The sequence below is a fragment of the Natator depressus genome, chromosome 10, assembly GCF_965152275.1.
Source record: "Natator depressus isolate rNatDep1 chromosome 10, rNatDep2.hap1, whole genome shotgun sequence".
Classification (NCBI taxonomy): Eukaryota; Metazoa; Chordata; order Testudines; family Cheloniidae; genus Natator; species Natator depressus.
The window spans coordinates 36,585,542-36,604,088 of record NC_134243.1 but is presented as its reverse complement, the minus strand read 5'-3'; the positions used below and the strand labels follow the sequence as shown (position 1 = coordinate 36,604,088).

Below are 18,547 nucleotides of genomic sequence, written 5' to 3'. Positions count from 1 at the left end.
ATCCGCCAGCACGGACCCGAGCCACAGCAATATGGCCTTCACTACGACTTTATAGTCCATGCTGAGGAACAAGACGGGACGCCAATTCTGAAGGTCGTGGGGGTCCCCCCTCTTTGGGAGCAAGGCGAGCATGGCTTGCCTGCATGACAGGGGGAGGACCCTGCTCTCCAAGGACTCAGCTCAGATGGTGACAGGTCTGGGCAGAGGACGTCCCAGAACACATGACAGAACCCCACGGTCAGCCCATCCATGCTCGGAGATTTATTGGTGGCATGCGGTGGAGGGTTTCACAGAACTTGGCCAGAGTGAGAGGCAGCTCTAGCTGGTCTCAGTTGCCCACACTGACCATCGGGAGTCCGTCCCAGAGCACTCTGCAAGCATCAAGATCGGTCGGATCTGGGGAGAAAAGGCCCGCTTAGAAGGCCCTGGCCCTCCTGCACATCTCCACCGGATCCGCAAGGTGGGTGCCGTCCTCTGTCAGGGGGCAGGTGATGTGCTTCTTGGCCCCCCTCTTTTTCTCCAGGGCATAGAAGAAGCAGGAGCTGTGATCCATCTGCTGAAGGAGGCAGATGCGGGATCGAACAAAGGCACCCCGGGCCCGACGGTCCTCCTGCTTCTCCCAGCGCACTCCGCAGAGGGATGGATCCTCGGGGTTTGCAGCCAGACACCTCTCCAGCTCTAAGACCTCCCGTTCCAACTGCTCTATCATCGCATCCCTCTGTCAGCTGGGGCCCCGGGTGTAGTCTCAGCAGAAGAGCCAGGCACGCACCTTCCCCGCGTCCCACCACCGCCGCGCTGAGGGAAAGGCACGCCTCTGCCCTAGCCAGGCCAGCCAGAACTCCCGGAAGGATGCCACGAAGCCCACATAGTCCAACAAGCTGTTATTAAAGTGCCAATAGGCTGGCCCTGGCCTCTCTGCGCAGAGAGAGGCCGTCACGGTCACTAGGTGGTGATCTGAGAATGGGGCCAGCCGGATGCTGGAGGAGTGGGCTTATGAAAGGTGACAGCATGAGAAGTAAATGCGGTCCAACTGGGAGTGGCGCGACTGATGGGCCTCCACCCAGACGAAGGTGAACGTCGAGACGTCATCCGGGTGGTGGTCACGCCAGACATCCACCAAGGAGTGACGGTCAACAATCTCCTGGAGGATGTCCGCGGTGCCTGGGCACTGCTCGGTCCCCGAGTGGTCCCACTCCTCGAAGGTGGTGTTAAAATCCCCACCCAGGACCAGGCACTCGCGAGGATCCAAAGAGCAGAGGAAGGTGGACTCCTGCTGATAAAAGTGCAGTCGCTCCGGACCCGATGTTGGGGCATAGATGTTAACGAGGTTGACGACCAGCCCCTCCATACGGACCCGGAGGTGCAGCAGGTGGCCCAGCACAGCCTCGGCGATCCCAAGCACCTCAGGCCGTAGGTCGGGGGAGAACAGGGTCCCCACTCCAGTCGTACAAACTGTGAGGTGGCTAAAATAGACCCTGTCCCCACACTCCAGCCGCCAACTTGCTTTGGCGGCTGGATCCGTATGGGTTTCCTGCAGGAAAACCACAGAGTACCCCACCTCCAAAATGAAGGAGAGCACCTGGCACCTGCGGAGACCCATCCTATAGCCCCAGGTGTTTAATGTTGCAAAGATGATGGGTGCCATGGGGAGGGCTGGGGGGGATCCTCGCCGGCAGAGATGCTCACGGCCCTGGCCGCACAGCAAACCATGACCTACCCCCTAGGTGAGCAAAGAGACATGGAAGCTGTGGGCCTGCTGGTAGGCCGAAGTGACCTGCCTCCCGGTCCCTTTACCCTCCCCCAGAATAGCCCTTATGGCCCGGAGGATTTGATAAAAGTCCCCCCAGAGCTGCAGAACAAGCTACACGTTGTTCTGCGACCCACAGGGGTCCTAGAGAAACTCTCGCAGCTTATCGGGGAGCAGGGTTACAGGCCCCTGGCCATCCTCTAGTGGGGCCCCGTCAAAGCCCCGTGGCCTACTGAGACGGGCCGGCAGGTGGCGGACCCCTCGCGTGGCACCCGATGTGCTGGCACCACGCAGCCTGCCTCAGACCCCGGCTCAGTGGGGGACAGGGTAGGGAAAATAGCAGCCCCTCGGGGGTCAGGGCAAGGAAACACAAAGGCTGCTCCCTGGGGGTCATCCTCCGGGAAGGGGAAGGAGACGGCCTCAGGAACAGGAATAGCAGCACAGGAGGGGAGGGGGCCAGGGTTGGCATTAGGGGCAGGGAAGGGGTCAGGTGCAGGTTGGGGAGAGGAGCAGAGTCAGAATCGGGGGGTCCCGGCAGCCAAGTTACCAGGGGGGTGGCATTTCTCAGTCAGGCTCAGGGGTCTGGGGAGCGGGCCCTAGACGATACCAGGCTCACATTCCAAGGCAGGTGTTGTGGCCACGGCATCAATAGGTGGGGAAGCAGCAGTGGGGCCCCCACCCGGGAAGGAGGCCAGCTGCCCCACATCAATGAGGGATGCTCCAAGGGACTCAGGTCCCGGCCGCGTGGCACTGGCCGTCGCCTCAATAGGCTCAGCGGCCATTAGTGGGCGGCCAACTGCAGCAGGGCTGGTGGAAGAGTCCAGGGGTTCCTCTGAGGCAGGAACAGAAGCAGCGGTTAGGGGAATGGAGCATGGGGAGAGGAGGGCCAGGGTGAGGTCACCCAGATCAAGGCCCGCTGGCAGAGGGTCGTCCTCCCCCTGAGTGACTGGGGTCAGACCTAGGGCCTTGATCTCTGCGAAGATGGAGGGGAAATCACCACCCACCACCCCGGGGACCTCCTCGCTGGTGCCCGAAGCGACACTCGCCTCGGAGCATGCAGGGAGTTCAGGTGGCAAGGAGGCAGGTGGGGTTCCATTGGGGAGCCCCCCAGGGAGGGACTCCAGAGGAGGGGCAGTGCTACCCTCCATTGCTGCCATGTCATCCCCACCAAGCTCTAGCAGATGGGATGCACCCGGGGGCAAGGCAGAAGGCTCAGTGTCGGTAGCCCCCTTCCTGGTCTTTCGGGGGACCTCCACATCAGATAGAAGGAGCAGAGCTTGAGCCTACAGCTTGCCCCCCTTCCCCTGTACTAGGGCCCAGCCCAGAAGGGGTTGGGTCAGAGGGCAAGAGCGATGGCACAGGAACACAGGGAGGTAGTGGTGGGGCGGCACGAGGGAGGGAAGAGTCCCCCTGGGGCAAGCCCTCTCCCATGCCCTGCGGTAATCCCGCCACACCCTCCTCCATAGACCCCGCCAGACTTCCCAAGCGGGAGCAGTGGTGGGCTGGGAAGGAGGAGGTGCGGCTCCGGGTGCCAGGCAGCCAGGGGCGCCGGCAATGACGGGGCCGGTGCCCTGCCGGGGCTTGGGGGTCCCGGACACTCCTCCGGACTTGCCCCATCGCCCGGCAGAGGTAGCACCGGGCCTGCCCTGTAGAGTAATGCACCCAGTAGCAGGCCCCCTGGTAGGGGATCAGAAGTGACCCCTCGAGCACCTCTCCGTCACACGTTGCCGGCAGCAGTTGAAGCTGCACCTGCCAGCGGAACAAGAGGACGTGACGGAGGGCAGGGTCTTTGCAGCCCAGGGAGAGAGGGCTGACAACTGACAGCGGTTTCCCCAGGGCAGAGAGGGCAGGTAACAGGGCGGCATTAGGGAGGAACGGAGATCAGGACCAATTGGACACCCAGGTCCTCTAGCGGCTCCAGGGGGATGAACACCCCCCCTACCACCAGGCCCGTCCCCACCGCCTCCTGGGCAGCGGCCTCTGATGCCAGGAAGAAGACAACCTGGAGGACATTTTGGAGGCCGCCACTATGGTCGTGGGCCCACCACGCTCACCAACGCCTGCACGTAGGTCTCCACGTGGGGCAAGGCGGGCACCAAGAGGCAATGGACAACGTGCTTCCTGGTCAAGGTGGGGAAGGGGTCCTGGCAGCCAGAGATGGTAGCCGAGGCGGTGGCCGGGAGAGATGATGTAGCGGCAGGCGGGGGGGCCACTGCCACCTGGGCATATGCCCTGGGGGCCAGGAGAGGGGCACCCGCAGAGCTGGTGGGGGGAGCAATGGGGAGGGACGCCGTGGCTGGTGGTGGGGCCACAGCAGTGGGGGCAGTCCCTGCCATGGAGAGTCTAGACTTTTTGGCGGGGCCCTTACCCTTCTTTTTACCCTGGCCCTTTCCACCAGCTGGGGGGGCTTCCCCAGAATCGGAGGGGGCAAGGGATGCGGCAGCAGTGGAGTTCATCCCACTGTCCACTGCTGCTGGTGCCCCAGCAAGGGCGATAGCAGGTGGTTTGGCACTGGCGGTTGAGGTAGAAGCCACAGGGGATGATGGGGGGGGGCAGGTGGAGGAGGGGCAGTGGGGTCTGCCCGAGGGGTCTCACCCGCCTTGTCCCCCACCATAATGAGCAGGGATGGAGGAGAAACACCAGAGGGGGAGTAGGGAAAGGGGAAGCAGGTCGACCACTCCTCCCCACTAGGCTGCAGGCAGAGGAGGAGGGCACCAGAAGGGGGGAGACTGGATGGGGGGGCTATCAAGGACTTGTGGGGGGGGGTCAGTCACCAACACAGGATGGGATTCCAGCTCCTCTAGATGCACTAGGGGAGGGGGGCTATAATAGCAGCAGGGGGAATGCAGTGAGACAGGGGTTCAAACAGAAACAGGGGAGGGGCACAAGCGCATGGGAGGGGGCACGGGCGCACAGAGCAAAGGGCCAGTCAGGGCAGAGGAACTGCAGCAGGGGACAACCAGGCAGGAGGTAGGACAGGGAAACCATAGAGCTAGCTTCAGAGGCTGGGGCAGGGCAAACAAAAACTGCAGATGGGAAAGGGTGTGGCAGGCAAACCAACTGAAGCTGCTGAGGGGCTGGGGCAAAAAGGGGAGGGCAAAGGGCTTCAAGGGGAGACAGCTGCAGGGAAGGGGGGGTGTCAGTCCAAGGTGGAGGCATGTGCATCCACATGCACTTGCAAAAAAAGTCAATGGTTGCTGCCTGCTGCTTCAGGCCCAAATGGTGGCAAAAGGGCATGGCAAGCCAAGCAAGCAGCTGAGTCCTTGAAGCAGGAGCTGAGGTAGATCGTAACTGCCCACTGGGGGTAGTGGAGGGGGCAGCGATATTGGTGGTGGGGGCAGTGGGGGGGGACACACCAATGGACCAAGGGGCAGGCTCCACACCACACCCCCTGTGTCCCCATGGTCAAGACCCCCACCACAAAAGCACAGTTTGAAAGTTACTCAGCCCATAGAAGGCCCCCTCCATGCTAGTCTGCAGAGTCTCCACGTGCTCCCCTAGCAGCAAACAATCCTCTTCTTCCTCCTGCTTGAGGCTCCAGCAGCTCCAGGCAGCAACAGCAGCTCCAGCAGGTGGTCTGGTGGCCAGGCAGGAAGGACCCCTTGCAGGTGGTGGTGGTGGTGGTGATGTCCACAGCAGCACTAGCAACAGCTGGGGCTGGAGTCCCTCACTCCCCTCCTCTAAGGAGCAGGCCAGCCGCTCCCCCTCCCCAAGGGGCTGTAGCAGAAGCAGCAACAACCAAGGGGTGGTCCAGCAGCCAAGTAGTAGAGAAGGGGGGGGTTGTCTGGCCCAGCCAGGGGAATAGCTAGAGCAGCAGCAGCAGCAGCAGCAGCGAAAGCCCAGGGCCTAGCAGCAGCCTCCCACCTCCCTCCAAGCCAGAGGGCTATAGGAAAGAAGTCAAAAGCCACTCTACTGGCCACTAGAGAAGCAGGGGCTGTGCCAAAGCAATCAGGAACCTGCTAGAACCAGTTAAGACAAGCAAGCTAATTAAGACATCTGGAGCCAATTAAGAACATATTAGAATCAATTATGACAGGCAGACCAATCAGGACACCTGGTTTAAAACGGACCTCCCATCGGTTAGTGGAGGGCATGCGAAGAGCAGGTAGTGAGAAGACGTGCGGCTGGAGGACTGAGGAGGACAAGTATGATCAGGCTTCAGGAGGAAGATCCTGTGGTGAGGATAAAGAATGTGCTGTGGGGGCATTATGGGGAAGTAGCCCAGGGAGTTGTAGCTGTCACGCAACTGATACAGGAGACATTGTTGACAGCTGCTATCCACAGGGCCCTGGGCTGGAACCCAGTGTAGAGGGTGGGTCTGGGTTCCCCCTATCCCCCCAACTCCTGATTGGACACAGGAGGAGTTGACCTGGTCTGTGAGCAACACCAGAAGGGAAGGTCTAATTTGGAAAGGGATCTGGCCTGTCCCTGACCCACTAGGTGGGACAACGGAGACTGCAGAGATTGTTCTCCATTTCCCCCATGCTGGCCAGTGATGAGGTTAGCTGAGTGCACGGCAGGTTTGAGCCTCTAGCAGAAGTAGCCAAACTGAGGGCTGCTGTGAATCTCTGAGGTGAGCAAATCCGCCAAAAAGCACAGGACCCACCAAGGCAGAGGAGGAACTTTGTCACACTACATAAGATGCACTAGTGAAGTCAGAACAAATTAAAATTTCATACAATGACTGGTTTATACTGCTCTATAGACTCTACACTGAAATGTAAGTACAATATTTACATTCCAATTGATTTATTTTATAATGATATGGTAAAAATGAGAAGGTAAGCCCTTTTTCAGTAACAGTGTGCTGTGACAGGTGTGTATTTTTATGTCTGCTTTTGTAAGCAAGTAATTTTTAAGTGCAGTGAAATTTGGGGGTACATAAGACAAATCAGACTCCTGAAAGGGGTACGGTAGTCTGGAAAGGTTGAGAGACCCTGATCTAACACACTGGTTACGTTTTTGGCATGTACCCAGCTAGTGGCTGGCCTACATAACGATAAGAACCTACTACTAGCCAATTGAATTACTCCTTTAGTTCAAGTAGTAGAGGCCTCTGCCTCTGACATTGAAGGCTGTGTGTTCTAGCCCCATTGATAATCCAGACATTCAACGTAGTTCACTTGTATTTCTATAGTTATGGAGCTTCACTTTTAGGCCATGTCTACACTACCAGCGAAATAGGCACTGCTGCAATTAATGCAGTGGTGTCGATTTAGCGGGTCTGGTGAAGATGCAGTCTCCCATCGATTTAGCGTTCTCCCATCGATTTGAGTATTCCACCTCCCCGAGAAGCATAAGGGAAGTTGGCAGGAGAGTGTCTCCCGTCGACACAGCACAGTGTAGACACCAGGGTAAATGAATCTAGCTATGTTGACTTCAGTTACGTTATTCGTGTAACTGAAGTAGCATAACTTAGATCAATTTACCGCAGTAGTGTAGACCAGCAAGTTGCATTTCTGGCACCACTGCTATAAACTACTCAACACTTGGGTGCTATTAGGATGCGTATCCTGCTCACCTGGAACTCTTGGTCTTGGATTCTCAGAAGAACAGACTTTGTGACATTTCTGGTACTTTCAGTTTGGCTGGAAATACTGTGGGAACAGCTTTTCTCCTCCTACTTCAGCACTATTGCAGCAGCAGCAATAAAAGCCACTGGGGGGGAGGAGAGATTTGTCCTTTTTTGAACCAAAGAAATGTTCAGGTTCAGTTTGCATTTCAGATAGATTCACAGAGATTGTCTTCTTCAGTCCAGTTCACTCACCTGTCTTAAAGCTGAGCTATTGGTTTACATTACAACTGGGCTTCAGTCACATGGTGTGTGCTGACGCTAAAAACCCTGGGCCCTGGACCTGAGAGGCTGGTTCATGGGGCACAGAGGACGAGTGTAAAGTGGAAAACTGGGTCAACCTAAAACCCAGTCGCTTACTGGTGAAACAGCAGGAACTGAAGAGCATGGGGCAGGGTCCATGTTCTGATGTCACACTGACCTGAGCTAGCAAAGTCCAAGACGCAAGGTCTTGGGCTAATGGTGGAGCAAGCAAAGGCAAAGGGGAGAAAATAACCTCTTTGGCATTGGACAGAAAATAGTTCAACAGCCACACAGTGCAGAACTGGTGTGAAAGTCAAATGTTTAAAAGAGGTTTCTCTACACAGGAGAACTGTATCCAGATCCCAAGGTAAATAGCAGCAACCATCCAGATCCGAGGCTGCTTTAAGAAGAGGAACTGTCAGCTGGCAGGGAATGTCTTGATCTGGGGACTCTGGTTAGAAGAGAGAACTTTACCACTCCCCTGGTGAGGGCAGGCAGAAGTACCCTGACGTAAGGTTCCTGTACGAGAGAGATTTTTATAAACATACACAAGTTTAGCTCTGTTTTGAGCTGTGGTTTTCAGGGAATACTATTGGAAAAGGGTGTTTGGCATGCCCACAACAGCCTCTCCCAGTCACTCGCAGTCTTTCCCGCTCTATGTAAGAAAGGGTTAAGCTGCTGATCCTCTAGTTAACCACCTCATCCTGTTCTGTCGGCTAAGTGGCGCCTCTGAGTTAGTAAGGAGCTTCCAAAACCCTGGAGACTTTGCCTTCAGAGGGAGCCAGAAGGCCAGGGCTCCCCCCCGAAACTCGTTGTTGCTGCTGCAGAAAACACACTTTGAAATCACACTACATATTCATCAAGTTCCTTTCACCCTAAACAGGCCTGCATGTTAGAACAGTGCATGGGGGTGGGGGTAGAGGTATGGGATGGAGGGAATGAAGGGATGCAGCAGAGTCTGGAGGACCAAATGCACAGAGCCTATAGGCAATGCATTGAAGGGAAACGGAGGGGTCTGAGGGCAATGTGGACTAATTATGGAAAGATGGGCCAAAAATGCAAGTGCCAAGGTATGACCGTGGTTCCCAAGTGTGTTTGTTCCTGGACACGTGACTAAGTGTTCCTATGCCCATGCTGAAATGTACCTGTCTATAAGCAAAAGGGATAGCAAGGATGAAGTGGCATTTGTACAGATCTCAAAGCACGACAGATGTGGAAACTGAGGCACAGAGCTGGCCCACATCACTCATCAAGTTACTGTCAGCGCTGGGGGAAAGGAGCCAGATCTCAAAGTTTGGTGTCCTGTACATTGGATCACATAGAGGCACAAGAAAGATTTTACACACTGCCTGTCCCCTAATAGCAAGCAGATACTATGAAAGAAACACACTACAAACTAGGCCTTATTCCCGTCCATCTCTCATTCCACCCAAAACTCCTTCTGATGCCAAGGAGAGTTAAGAAGACTGACAGATTTATTTGGGCATAAGCTTTCGTGGGTAAAAAACCACTTCTTCAGATGCATCTGAAGAAGTGGGGTTTTTTACCCACGAAAGCTTATGTCTAAATAAATCTGTTAGCCTTTAAGGTGCCACCAGACTCCGTGTTGTTTTTGTGGATACAGGCTAACATGGTTACCCCCGATATAAGAAGATTGTTTAATCATCCTGCCTTCTGCACACATCTCCATCCCCAGTTCCACGGATGTCACGTTTCTACATTCACAGCTGTTCCTTAGCTGCTGAAACCACTGTTTAACACAGTGGCAAAACCTTCATCAGAAAATAATAGGGGCATTTTAGCAATGGGGATTGGCAGAGGAGATCAGGAGTGAGAATGCTTTTTCCCTGCAGCCAAATCAGAGGGACATGAATGAGGGAGTCAAATGTTGTCTGGTGGGGTATGTCCCCTTATTCTCTCCCCACATCTGGTTAAACTTAAAGACTGAAGAAGAAGCTCCAGGACATTTGGTCCTGGCTATCTTGTATCAGGAATATGCTCCTGATCTCGGGACTGAGGCAGCCCCTCCAGTTGCACAGCATGGAGGCTTTTAGACTGTTTTTTCCTCTGCAATTAGGACACACACAAAAAATCACCCCCTTTCCCCTCCCCCCACAACTAAATTCAGCCACTAAGTCTGAGGAATGGTTTATTTCCCAGGTTAGCACAAAGCAGGGTCTCTGCATATCCCTGGAAACTGCAGAACAAAACACACTAAGATGTTAAAGGGCCATTTGTAACCAAATCCCAACACACCAGATACTGTTGGGATTATGTCCAAAATATTTTCCCAGAATACCCTCCCCCACCCCCCACCCCCGGCAAAAGGCCTCCTACAGATGTTTGGTGTCCACACCACAGATGTCATTCTTCCTGCAAGATGAGCTGACCCATTCTTTTCCCAAACACCCCTTATGTTTTGCAAGTTGCACTAGAAGTGTTATTTTTCTGTCCCCTTGAAAGAGACTGGGTATAGAGGGCGGGGGGAGGCTGGGGAAGGCCAACCTGTTTCCCCTCCCATGAGTGAATTACGGTTTACACAACTCCTGGAAGATGTCAAGTGCTAAAATCATTATCCCCTGGGAAACACACTTTCCTTTCTGCAGCAGTTTGCACCTATTCCAAGTTTGGCCTGTGTTTTACTAAAATCTGAATCCAGTCCCTCCACGAGTCGCGTTGGCCCCGCAGGAGCTCGGCGGGCGCTCTACCCCCACCAGAAGAGTCAGGCACTGGCTGGAGGTGGTTTCTATAAAGCTTGATGGGCCTGATCCAAACCCCACAGAAGTTCCTGGGAGTCCTTCCACTGACTTCAGCGTGACTCAGGCCTGCTGCCATTTGCCCACCATCCTAATGCACTTTGCTCAGACGGATGGTGATCAGAGTTTTCCCTGCCTTTGCTGGAATTCACTGTCGGCATCTCCGCACACCACTGACATGGCTGCACTAGGGAACGAGTTTTACTCCTCACTGACCAAGAGTTTTCCAAAGAGCTTTTTTTTTTTTTTTTGGTCTTTGCAATGTACTTTATGTCCTGGGATGGCAAGTATTTCAAACAACTGGGAAAAATGCCTCTGTCACCATCACTATCTGCAGACTACTCCATGCACACAGTCGCAATACAGATCCTGCCACCGACTTTCCCCTTTTGCTTTTTTCCCCCTCTTCCAATGTGGCAGCCCTGTTAGGGCCTGATCCTATCCCAGTGGCAGAACTCCCATTGACTTCGATAAGAGCAGGAGTAGGTTCTCAGGGCCCAACTTTGCAAAGTGCTGAGCTCCCTCAACTTCCACTCACTTGAGCACCTCACAGGATCATGCCAACATCCTTCCCCCTGCAGCCCGCCATCTGGAGGCTGATGATCCTACAAGGAGCTGAGCACCATCTGAGGGAGAGTAGGGCATCCTGCTCACCCTCTGGGAGGATCGGGCCAAATGGTGACTTCAGTGGGAGCTGAAGGCACTCAGCACCTCTGCTGGGTCAGTCCCCCAAGAATGTTCCTCCTCCTTCTGACTCAATAGCAAATGACACATTCCACTGGAGAGAGAATTCCCAGTTCCCACCCCACTCGGGTTATTCCTCCAAGGCACCGGCCCTGAGCAACCCCCACTCCTTCCCTCCCCTTCTAATGACTAGCAACAGCTACGACATTTGCTCTAACACATGGGCTTTTGAATTTTGCCAGGCATTTTAATGGCTCAGGCGATAACCTCTACCCCTTCCTCCACCACTGAGAATCTGAGAAATCTGAAACTCAGAATCCTAGTGACACAGTAAGAGAGAGAGACCCTGACAAGGCACAGTGAAGAAAGAAGAAAAACTCATGCAGATACTAGACTAGATACTAGATAATTGCTCCCTTTCCAAAACATTTCAATTATTTTATCCCTTATCAGCCATTTATCCCTCTCCATCTCCCCACCAGGTGAATTTAAATAAAAACAGAGCCTGATCCTCAACCACTGTAAAATGGTGCAAGTCTCTTGACTCCAGTGGAGCGATAGTGATTCAGCTCAGGATCTGGCCCCAAGAAACCTAGCACCATAATCTCCTGTCCCAGAACTCTGTAGTGCATCAAGAATTGTTTCTTCAGAGATAGGGTTTATTGCTAAAAATGTTTTGATCAGTCATAGTTCATATTTACACTGATATGTTTTTAAAGGAATATTCAAGTAAACATTTCCAATATTTTCTGGCATAATCTCTAGCTTTTTTTATACACAAACATTAAAAATAAATAAACTGTACACAGAAAATTTCTTTTAACATCTCTACATTACTATATGTATTCCAAAACCAACAAAACAGACTCCACTCGTTCATAACTTTGTACTTTAAAAAAAAATCTCCTTTGTAATTAACCAGTAAACTCTTTTTAAAAAGGTAGAGAGCTTTGCAGATTAGTTGAAACATCTGAAGAAGACAAAAATACAGGAAATAGAAATTAACATCTTCAAGGGCTTCTGTGTTGGTTTTTTGTTGAATCATCTTGACTGGAAATTTCCCCCTTCCCTTTTGCAGGGAAGTACTCAGATTTTAGTGAGATGGATTTAAAATGTGGTCCTATGTCTTTAAAATAATAATAATAATAATTAATAATAAAATAATAATAAACAGCTGCAATTTTCCCCTTCTTTTAAAAATCTCTATATTTACAAGGCTGGTAACTCCCCACCCCCCGTTTTGTTTTGTTAGAACGCTATATATGTATAAAAATAAACATCTGATTGTAGTGCTTAGCTTTGCCTCTGGCCTGCACTGCAGTTCCTTTCAGTTTGCTTTTCCCATTTAAAATAAAATAAGTCAAAAACAGTGCAAGGGGTGTAATAAGGGGAGAGAAACGCACAAACAGATCCTCTTGTGAGCATGTGTCCATCTTTGTGTGTGTCCTTTCAGTCTCAGGGTCTCGGTGGGATGGAGGGGAAGGGGGACGAGTTGCACTGCGAGAGACAGCTAGGTACTGGGCTGGATGATGCCTCCTGGTGCACCGATCCTCTGAGATCCCCATGCAACGGGGTTGGGATCCAGGGCAATGGAGACCGCCCCCCTCGCTGCAGTTGGGATCCCGGTGAGTCTGTCCAGGAGCCTGGCACGGGGCACGCCCAGCGCGGCGGAAGCGGCTCCCCAGCCCGGCTTAGCAGGAGCACTTGCACTCCGAGATCAGCGGGTACTGGACCGGGATCCAGGTGCAGTACTTCTGCCTGGACCAGCCCTGGCAGTACCAGCGCAGAAAGGTCTTGGGCACCGACTTGGCCGGCTTGCAGTACATGCCCTCGGGGAAGGAGCAGGACTTCTCGGCGAAGCAGCTGCCCTCCTTGATGAAGCGCGGCCAGAAGCGGACGCCCAGGTCCTTCCAGGTGTAGCGCACGGGGCAGTGGGTGTAGGCCCACAGCCACTGCAGGAACTTCCTCCGGGCCTTCTTGCCCAGCTTCATGCGGGCCCCCGAGGGGCTCTCGCCCAGCTCCAGCTTCTTCAGCTCGCCGGGCAGCGGCGCCGAGCCCCTGAGCCTGGGCGGGGGCGCCGGGCTGGAGAGGTTTCCCGGCGCCGGGGCGGCCACCGACATGAAGGCGGGGTCGAAGCTGCTGCCCAGCTTCTTCCTCAGCGTCCGCTCGTCCAGGTCCTGCTCCTTGGGGTCGTACTCGGGGTCCGGGTGCTCCAGGATGTCCTTGACGGGCAAGTTGTCGCTCGGGGAGGGCCGGAGGCGGAGGTAGGGCTGGCCGGAGCCGCGTTGCAGAAGCAGCCAGCCGGCCCAGAGCAGGAGAGTCTGCGGCCCCTTCATGCTCCGGCCGGTGCAGGCAGGCCCCGGGCGGCGGCCGGGACTCGCCCCGGGATGGTTTCCGAGCTCTCGCTACTGCCCCGCGCTGCCCCTTGCCAAGTCCAGGGGAGTCATAAATAGGCCGAGACAAAGTCCAGCGAGGCCCGTCGCTTTAAATAGCTCCCCCGGGGCTGCTGGGACTCAGCATCGGCGGCTCCCCGCTGCCGCAGCCGGGCGAGCAGCCCTGCGCCCCGCCGAGCAGCCTCCCGAAGGGCCACGGCGTCTTCCCCCTCCGCGGCTCGCTCCCTCCCTCCGCTCTGTCTGGCTCCACAAGATTCACAGCGGCCCCGGCTCCATCCCCATGGTGACAGCTGGACTTAGAGCCACGACAGCTTGTCTAGACGCTGGGACAGGGTTTGGCGTGAGACTGGAGCCCAAGAATAAACCCCTCTTTATAGACGGGGAGCCGGGCAAAGGGTCCGGCCGGCGGCAGCGAGGGGGAGGGGAGAGTCCTGCACACGCACTAACAGCTGCAGCTCGGGCTGGGGGGGGGTCTCCCCACTTTTCCCTTCCCCGCCCTGCGATCGGAGCAGGCCGCTGCCTCAGGCGGACACGCAGCGCTGGGCGAGTGGCGCGGAGCTCGGCCCCATGGCTGGGTTCGCCTTGTGCCGGGCAGCTCCGGGATCGGGGCGCCGGGGTGCGGGAAGCTGGACTTAGCCCCCGAGGGTCCTCCCCGGGCTCATCCTCCTAGCGAGTCGCTCTCCCACCCACGACAGGTCCGCACCCGGCTCCGGGCTGTAAATCCCCCGCTGCCCCGGCCCGGGCAGGACGCAGGCTGGTGCTCCGCGCTGCGCACTAGGGACCCGGCGCCGTCCTCGGGGGCTCCCTGCCCGGCGAGGGCAGCGCGGGTCGCATGAAGCAGCAGCTCTCGGAAGGGGCTGTGCACAGGGGGCCAGGGAACCCCCTGCTCTGCGAACAGCCCGTGGCGAGCCCCAGCCCTCAGCGAGCCCAGGCTGCAGAGGAGCTGCCCATTCCCCCGCCCGTTTGCGGGGTGCCTCGGTCACTTCAACGCCCGCTCGCTCGGTGCAAGGGGAGGGAGCCGCGGGCAGCGCATCCACGCCTGGGCCGGGGATGGGGGGGTCTGCAGGCTGCGCGGGCGGTCCCGGCGGAGGAGCCCTGCCTGGACCCCGATCCTGGGGCACTGGCAGCCCGGCTCCCTTTGCCCGCCTGGCTGCGGCTGCTGTGCTCTGCGGAGGGCAGGGACCCACGTGCCCGCTCCGCTCTGCGCTGCCCAGCTGCTGCCCGGCCGCCGCGCACTGCCGAGCGCCCCGCGCGAGCCCAAATTAAATATCCCCCTCGCCGGCGCGAGGTGTCAGCTGGAACTGCCCACCGCTGTCACTTTCCCCACGCTCCCTGAGTGACAGCCCCCCGCCTGCGCCGGGGGGCCCGCTGGGTCCTAATGCCCAGCCCTCCACCCGCTCTCAACCCTTTCCCTGCTACCGGGGCTTGCAGCGGCTCAAAGATGGACCCGTCAGGGCAATATATGGCACCTCTGCCGGGCCTAGCTAGGTCTCTGCTGGCCGAGCTTGCGTCTGGCTGCACGGCCCTCCCGGGAACAGTCGATGTGCTGGAGAGCACTGCAAGGGTTAACACGAAAACAGAGGTGTCAGATAATGCTGCAGAGGCTGCTGAGCGACCACTGGGAGCTGCTGCAGGCACTTGTTTTGGAAAGCAGGGGAACCCGGTGCTTCTCACATGCTGCTGTTTTGCAGAGAGATCAGGGCCAGCCAAGCAATGGTCGATTGTGACCCCGCTCTTTTTGGAGGGCTCATCATGCACTGGACCTAGCTCTCCCTCTCTGCCAGCAGGGCCACGGGAGTATTACAAACCAGATCCCTGACCCCTTCCAGCATCAGGACCAGAAGAGAAGCAAGCAAACATGGCATGATTTCCCCCCACCACACCCCCTCTTCCACCCTGCAAATTAGAAGGCCAGCCCTGAATGAGGTCACCTTTGGACAGACAACTTAGTGACTTATGCTGCTCTGGGGAAGTGACCACTGCATGGGATAGCAGTAAGCTCTGCTTCGGGTGGGCACATGGGACCGAAAGTCTGCTCTCATTTTCACCAGTGTAAATTCGGAGCAAGTCCATTCACTTAAAGAGAATCAATCATTTAACAGGAGCAGAATTTTGTCCATAGTGTTTAGACAACTAGATGACACAAACACTGCACATTATCCCACACCCAAGGGAGTGTTCCTACAGTTTGTGCAGACACTTAAACCATACAGAAAGTTGGTTTCTTTCCTTGTGATGTCACAGAACTTTCTGATATCCCCCCAAACCCACACTTCCTGATTAAGGACAAATCCACCAGGTTTTGTCCAACAGGTGTCTTAACTGTACCTCTTAACAGCTTCCAACTTGACCAGGGAACTAGATCATTGAGTTCAGTGGTTCTCAGGCTGTGGCACTTGCCACTTCAGGCAGGTGCCGTGTTGAAGCATCTGTCAGTCTTCAGGCAGTGGTGTTTCTTGTACTGTAGGCCGAGTTTCTTTCAGTGTCCTAGAGACTCTTTTGAGGGACTAAATGAAAAAAAAACCCTGCGTTTCTTTGGAGTACATTTCAAGCAGGACCACATTTGTGGATGACTCCAAAATTGGAGGAAGGGCAAACCTACAAGCAGGTAGAAGCAAACTACAGAGGAACCTGGAGATAGTAGAGAAGTGGGGTTTGCCGGCGATGAAGGGAGATTGGTACCAAGGATTGCAATGTCCTGCCCCAGAGGACAGGAAATAGATCAGATACAACTAGGGAGATGTAACAGCCTCACCACCCATCGTTCTAGTGATTTTGTTTTCAGCTTATCTCCTAATATTGCTTTTTCAAGTAGCCAAGTGCTACAGCAGCTGCAGGGAAGGCAAGGGACTTGGGTTCCCGTACATATGGCCTTCGCAGGGCCATTCTACCAGTTGTGAGCATGTCAGGTGGACATGGCCCAGGGTTTGAAGCAGAAATTTTTTAGCAACATAATGTTTTTGTTTGCCATTTCTAGCCTCTGCCACATGTGAAAGGGGTGGACAGAGATTCTTGAGGAGGAGCAGCTCTGAGCCAGATGGAATCTCAAATGTCATCAGTGCTAATTCTGGTCCTTTCCCTCTCCAGAATGGCAGTGCTGCACCGTGGCAGCCCATATCCCCTTCAAAGCCTTTTTATCACTATGCACAAAACTAAAATGTGCTAAGTGTAGTGAGTCAGTGTCCGGTTTTGACCAGACTGTGACTTCCCATTCTCCCTTGCACAAAATCCCAGTGCACGGTTGCTGGAACATAACTCCAAGGAGAGTCTTACTCCACAACTGAATGTCCTGTATTTGTGCGTATCTATGGATCTGCAGCACACGAGGGCAGGACCTCGCTCAGAGCATCACTACAGTTTAAGAGAAACACCTCTTCCACCCTGGAACCTCCTGGCTTAAAGTAAAGCTGGGTTAAGGCAGTTGGAACTTCATGCTATTTCCTTCCCCCTTTTCAATATGGGAGGAGGCTAAGGATAAAAACCTCTCATCTGAGACGTACCCACAAGCTTGTAGGCTCAGGGGGTTGGAGCATGAGGGCTGGTGTATGTTAACATAGTGAAAAACCCAAGCCCTTCTCACCTCCTTAACCTCTGCATTGCTCTCCACTGACATCAGCATTGAATGTGGTCCAAAAATTGGACACACAGCTGGCTTCTCCGTGCTGACAGTATGAAAGAACATTCTTGCCCGTGCCCGTCACTCCCTCACAAAGGCATGATGTAACCAGTCGCCCAGTGGGGCCAAAGCAGGGCAAGTAAGGAAATGCGGTGTACTAGTGAGGCAAATTCTCACCATGCACCTTCAGGAAACCAGGGTGCCCCAGTCAGCAGGACATTTGTGGGCCCCATGCAGGATATAAGCTGATCACAGATGGCTAGATGCAGGATGCACCTGACAAACAAATAAAAAGGGCATTTCCCATTTCTTTTTCACTTCTACTCTTCATTCAAGATAATGTCAAATTATATAATGGAAGAATGTTTTAAATAAGGTTTTTAAGTACTGGGCCAGATCCTTAGCTGCTGTAAATCAGAATAGGCCCGTTGACATCAGTGGAGAGACACAGACTTACACCAGTTGAAGATCTGGCCTCTAGCATTTTCCAACTACAGTAATTAAAATATCATAGAATCACAGAAGTGCAGGGCTGAAAGGGACCTCGAGCAGTCATCTACTCCAGGGGCTCTCAACCTTTTTCTTTCCGAAAACCCGCCAACATGCTATAAATGCTCCATGGCCCAGCTGTGCCACAGCAACCCTTTTTCTGCATATAAAAGCCAGGGCCGGCATTCGTAGAATCATACAATCATAGAATCTCAGGGTTGGAAGGGACCCCAGGAGGTCATCTAGTGCAACGCCCTGCTCAAAGCAGGACCAGTCCTCCAAGCATTAAGGGATAGCAAGCGGAACCATTGCCTGGGGTCCCATGCCACAGGGGGCACAGCAAAACTAAGTTACTCAGGCTTCACTTCAGCCCCAGGTGGCAGGGCTCAGGGCCCCAGGCTGCAGGCCTGCACTGCGGTGCTTTGGCTTTCTGCCCTGGGATGTAGCGAGTCGAACACTGGCCCTGCTTGGCGGACCCCCTGAAACCTGGTCACGGCCCCCCAGGGGACCCCAGGCCCCTGGTTGAGAACCACTGATCTAGTCCAGCTCCCCTGTGCTGAGGAAGAACTAAGTAAACCTAGACCATCCCTGAGAGGCATTTGTCTGTCCTGTTCTTAAAAACCTCCAATGACAGGGATTCCACAACCTTCCTTGGAAGCCTGTTCCAGTGCTTAACTATTCCTACAGGTAGAACATTTTCCGAATATGGAACCTAAATCTCCATAGCTGCAGATTAAGCCCATTACTTCTTCTCCTACCTTCAGTGGACGTAGAGAAAAATTGATCCCCATCCTCTTTATAACAGCCCGTAACAGATTTAAAGGTGGTTATCAGGTGGGTCCAACTCCTCCCGCCCCCCTGTCTTTTTTTTCTCAAGGCTAAACATGCCCAGTTTTTGTAACCTTTCCTCAGAGGTCGGGTTTCTAACCCTTTTACCATTTTGGTTGCTCTCCTTTGGAGTCTCTCCAGTTTGTTCACATCCTTCCTAAAGTGTGGTGTCCAGAACTGGACACATTACTCCAGCTGAGTCCTTACCAATTACAAGTA

General features: G+C 54.6%; 1 protein-coding gene across 1 annotated transcript; it reads right to left on the bottom strand.

Moving 5' to 3' along the window:
• Positions 1-11,575: 11,575 nt before the first annotated feature.
• LOC141994457 (noggin-2-like) lies at positions 11,576-13,602 on the bottom strand. Its single transcript, XM_074964696.1, has one exon. It carries the CDS (start codon positions 13,336-13,338, stop codon positions 12,694-12,696), a length of 645 nt encoding a protein of 214 aa, XP_074820797.1. The 5' UTR covers positions 13,339-13,602; the 3' UTR covers positions 11,576-12,693.
• Positions 13,603-18,547: the final 4,945 nt, after the last annotated feature.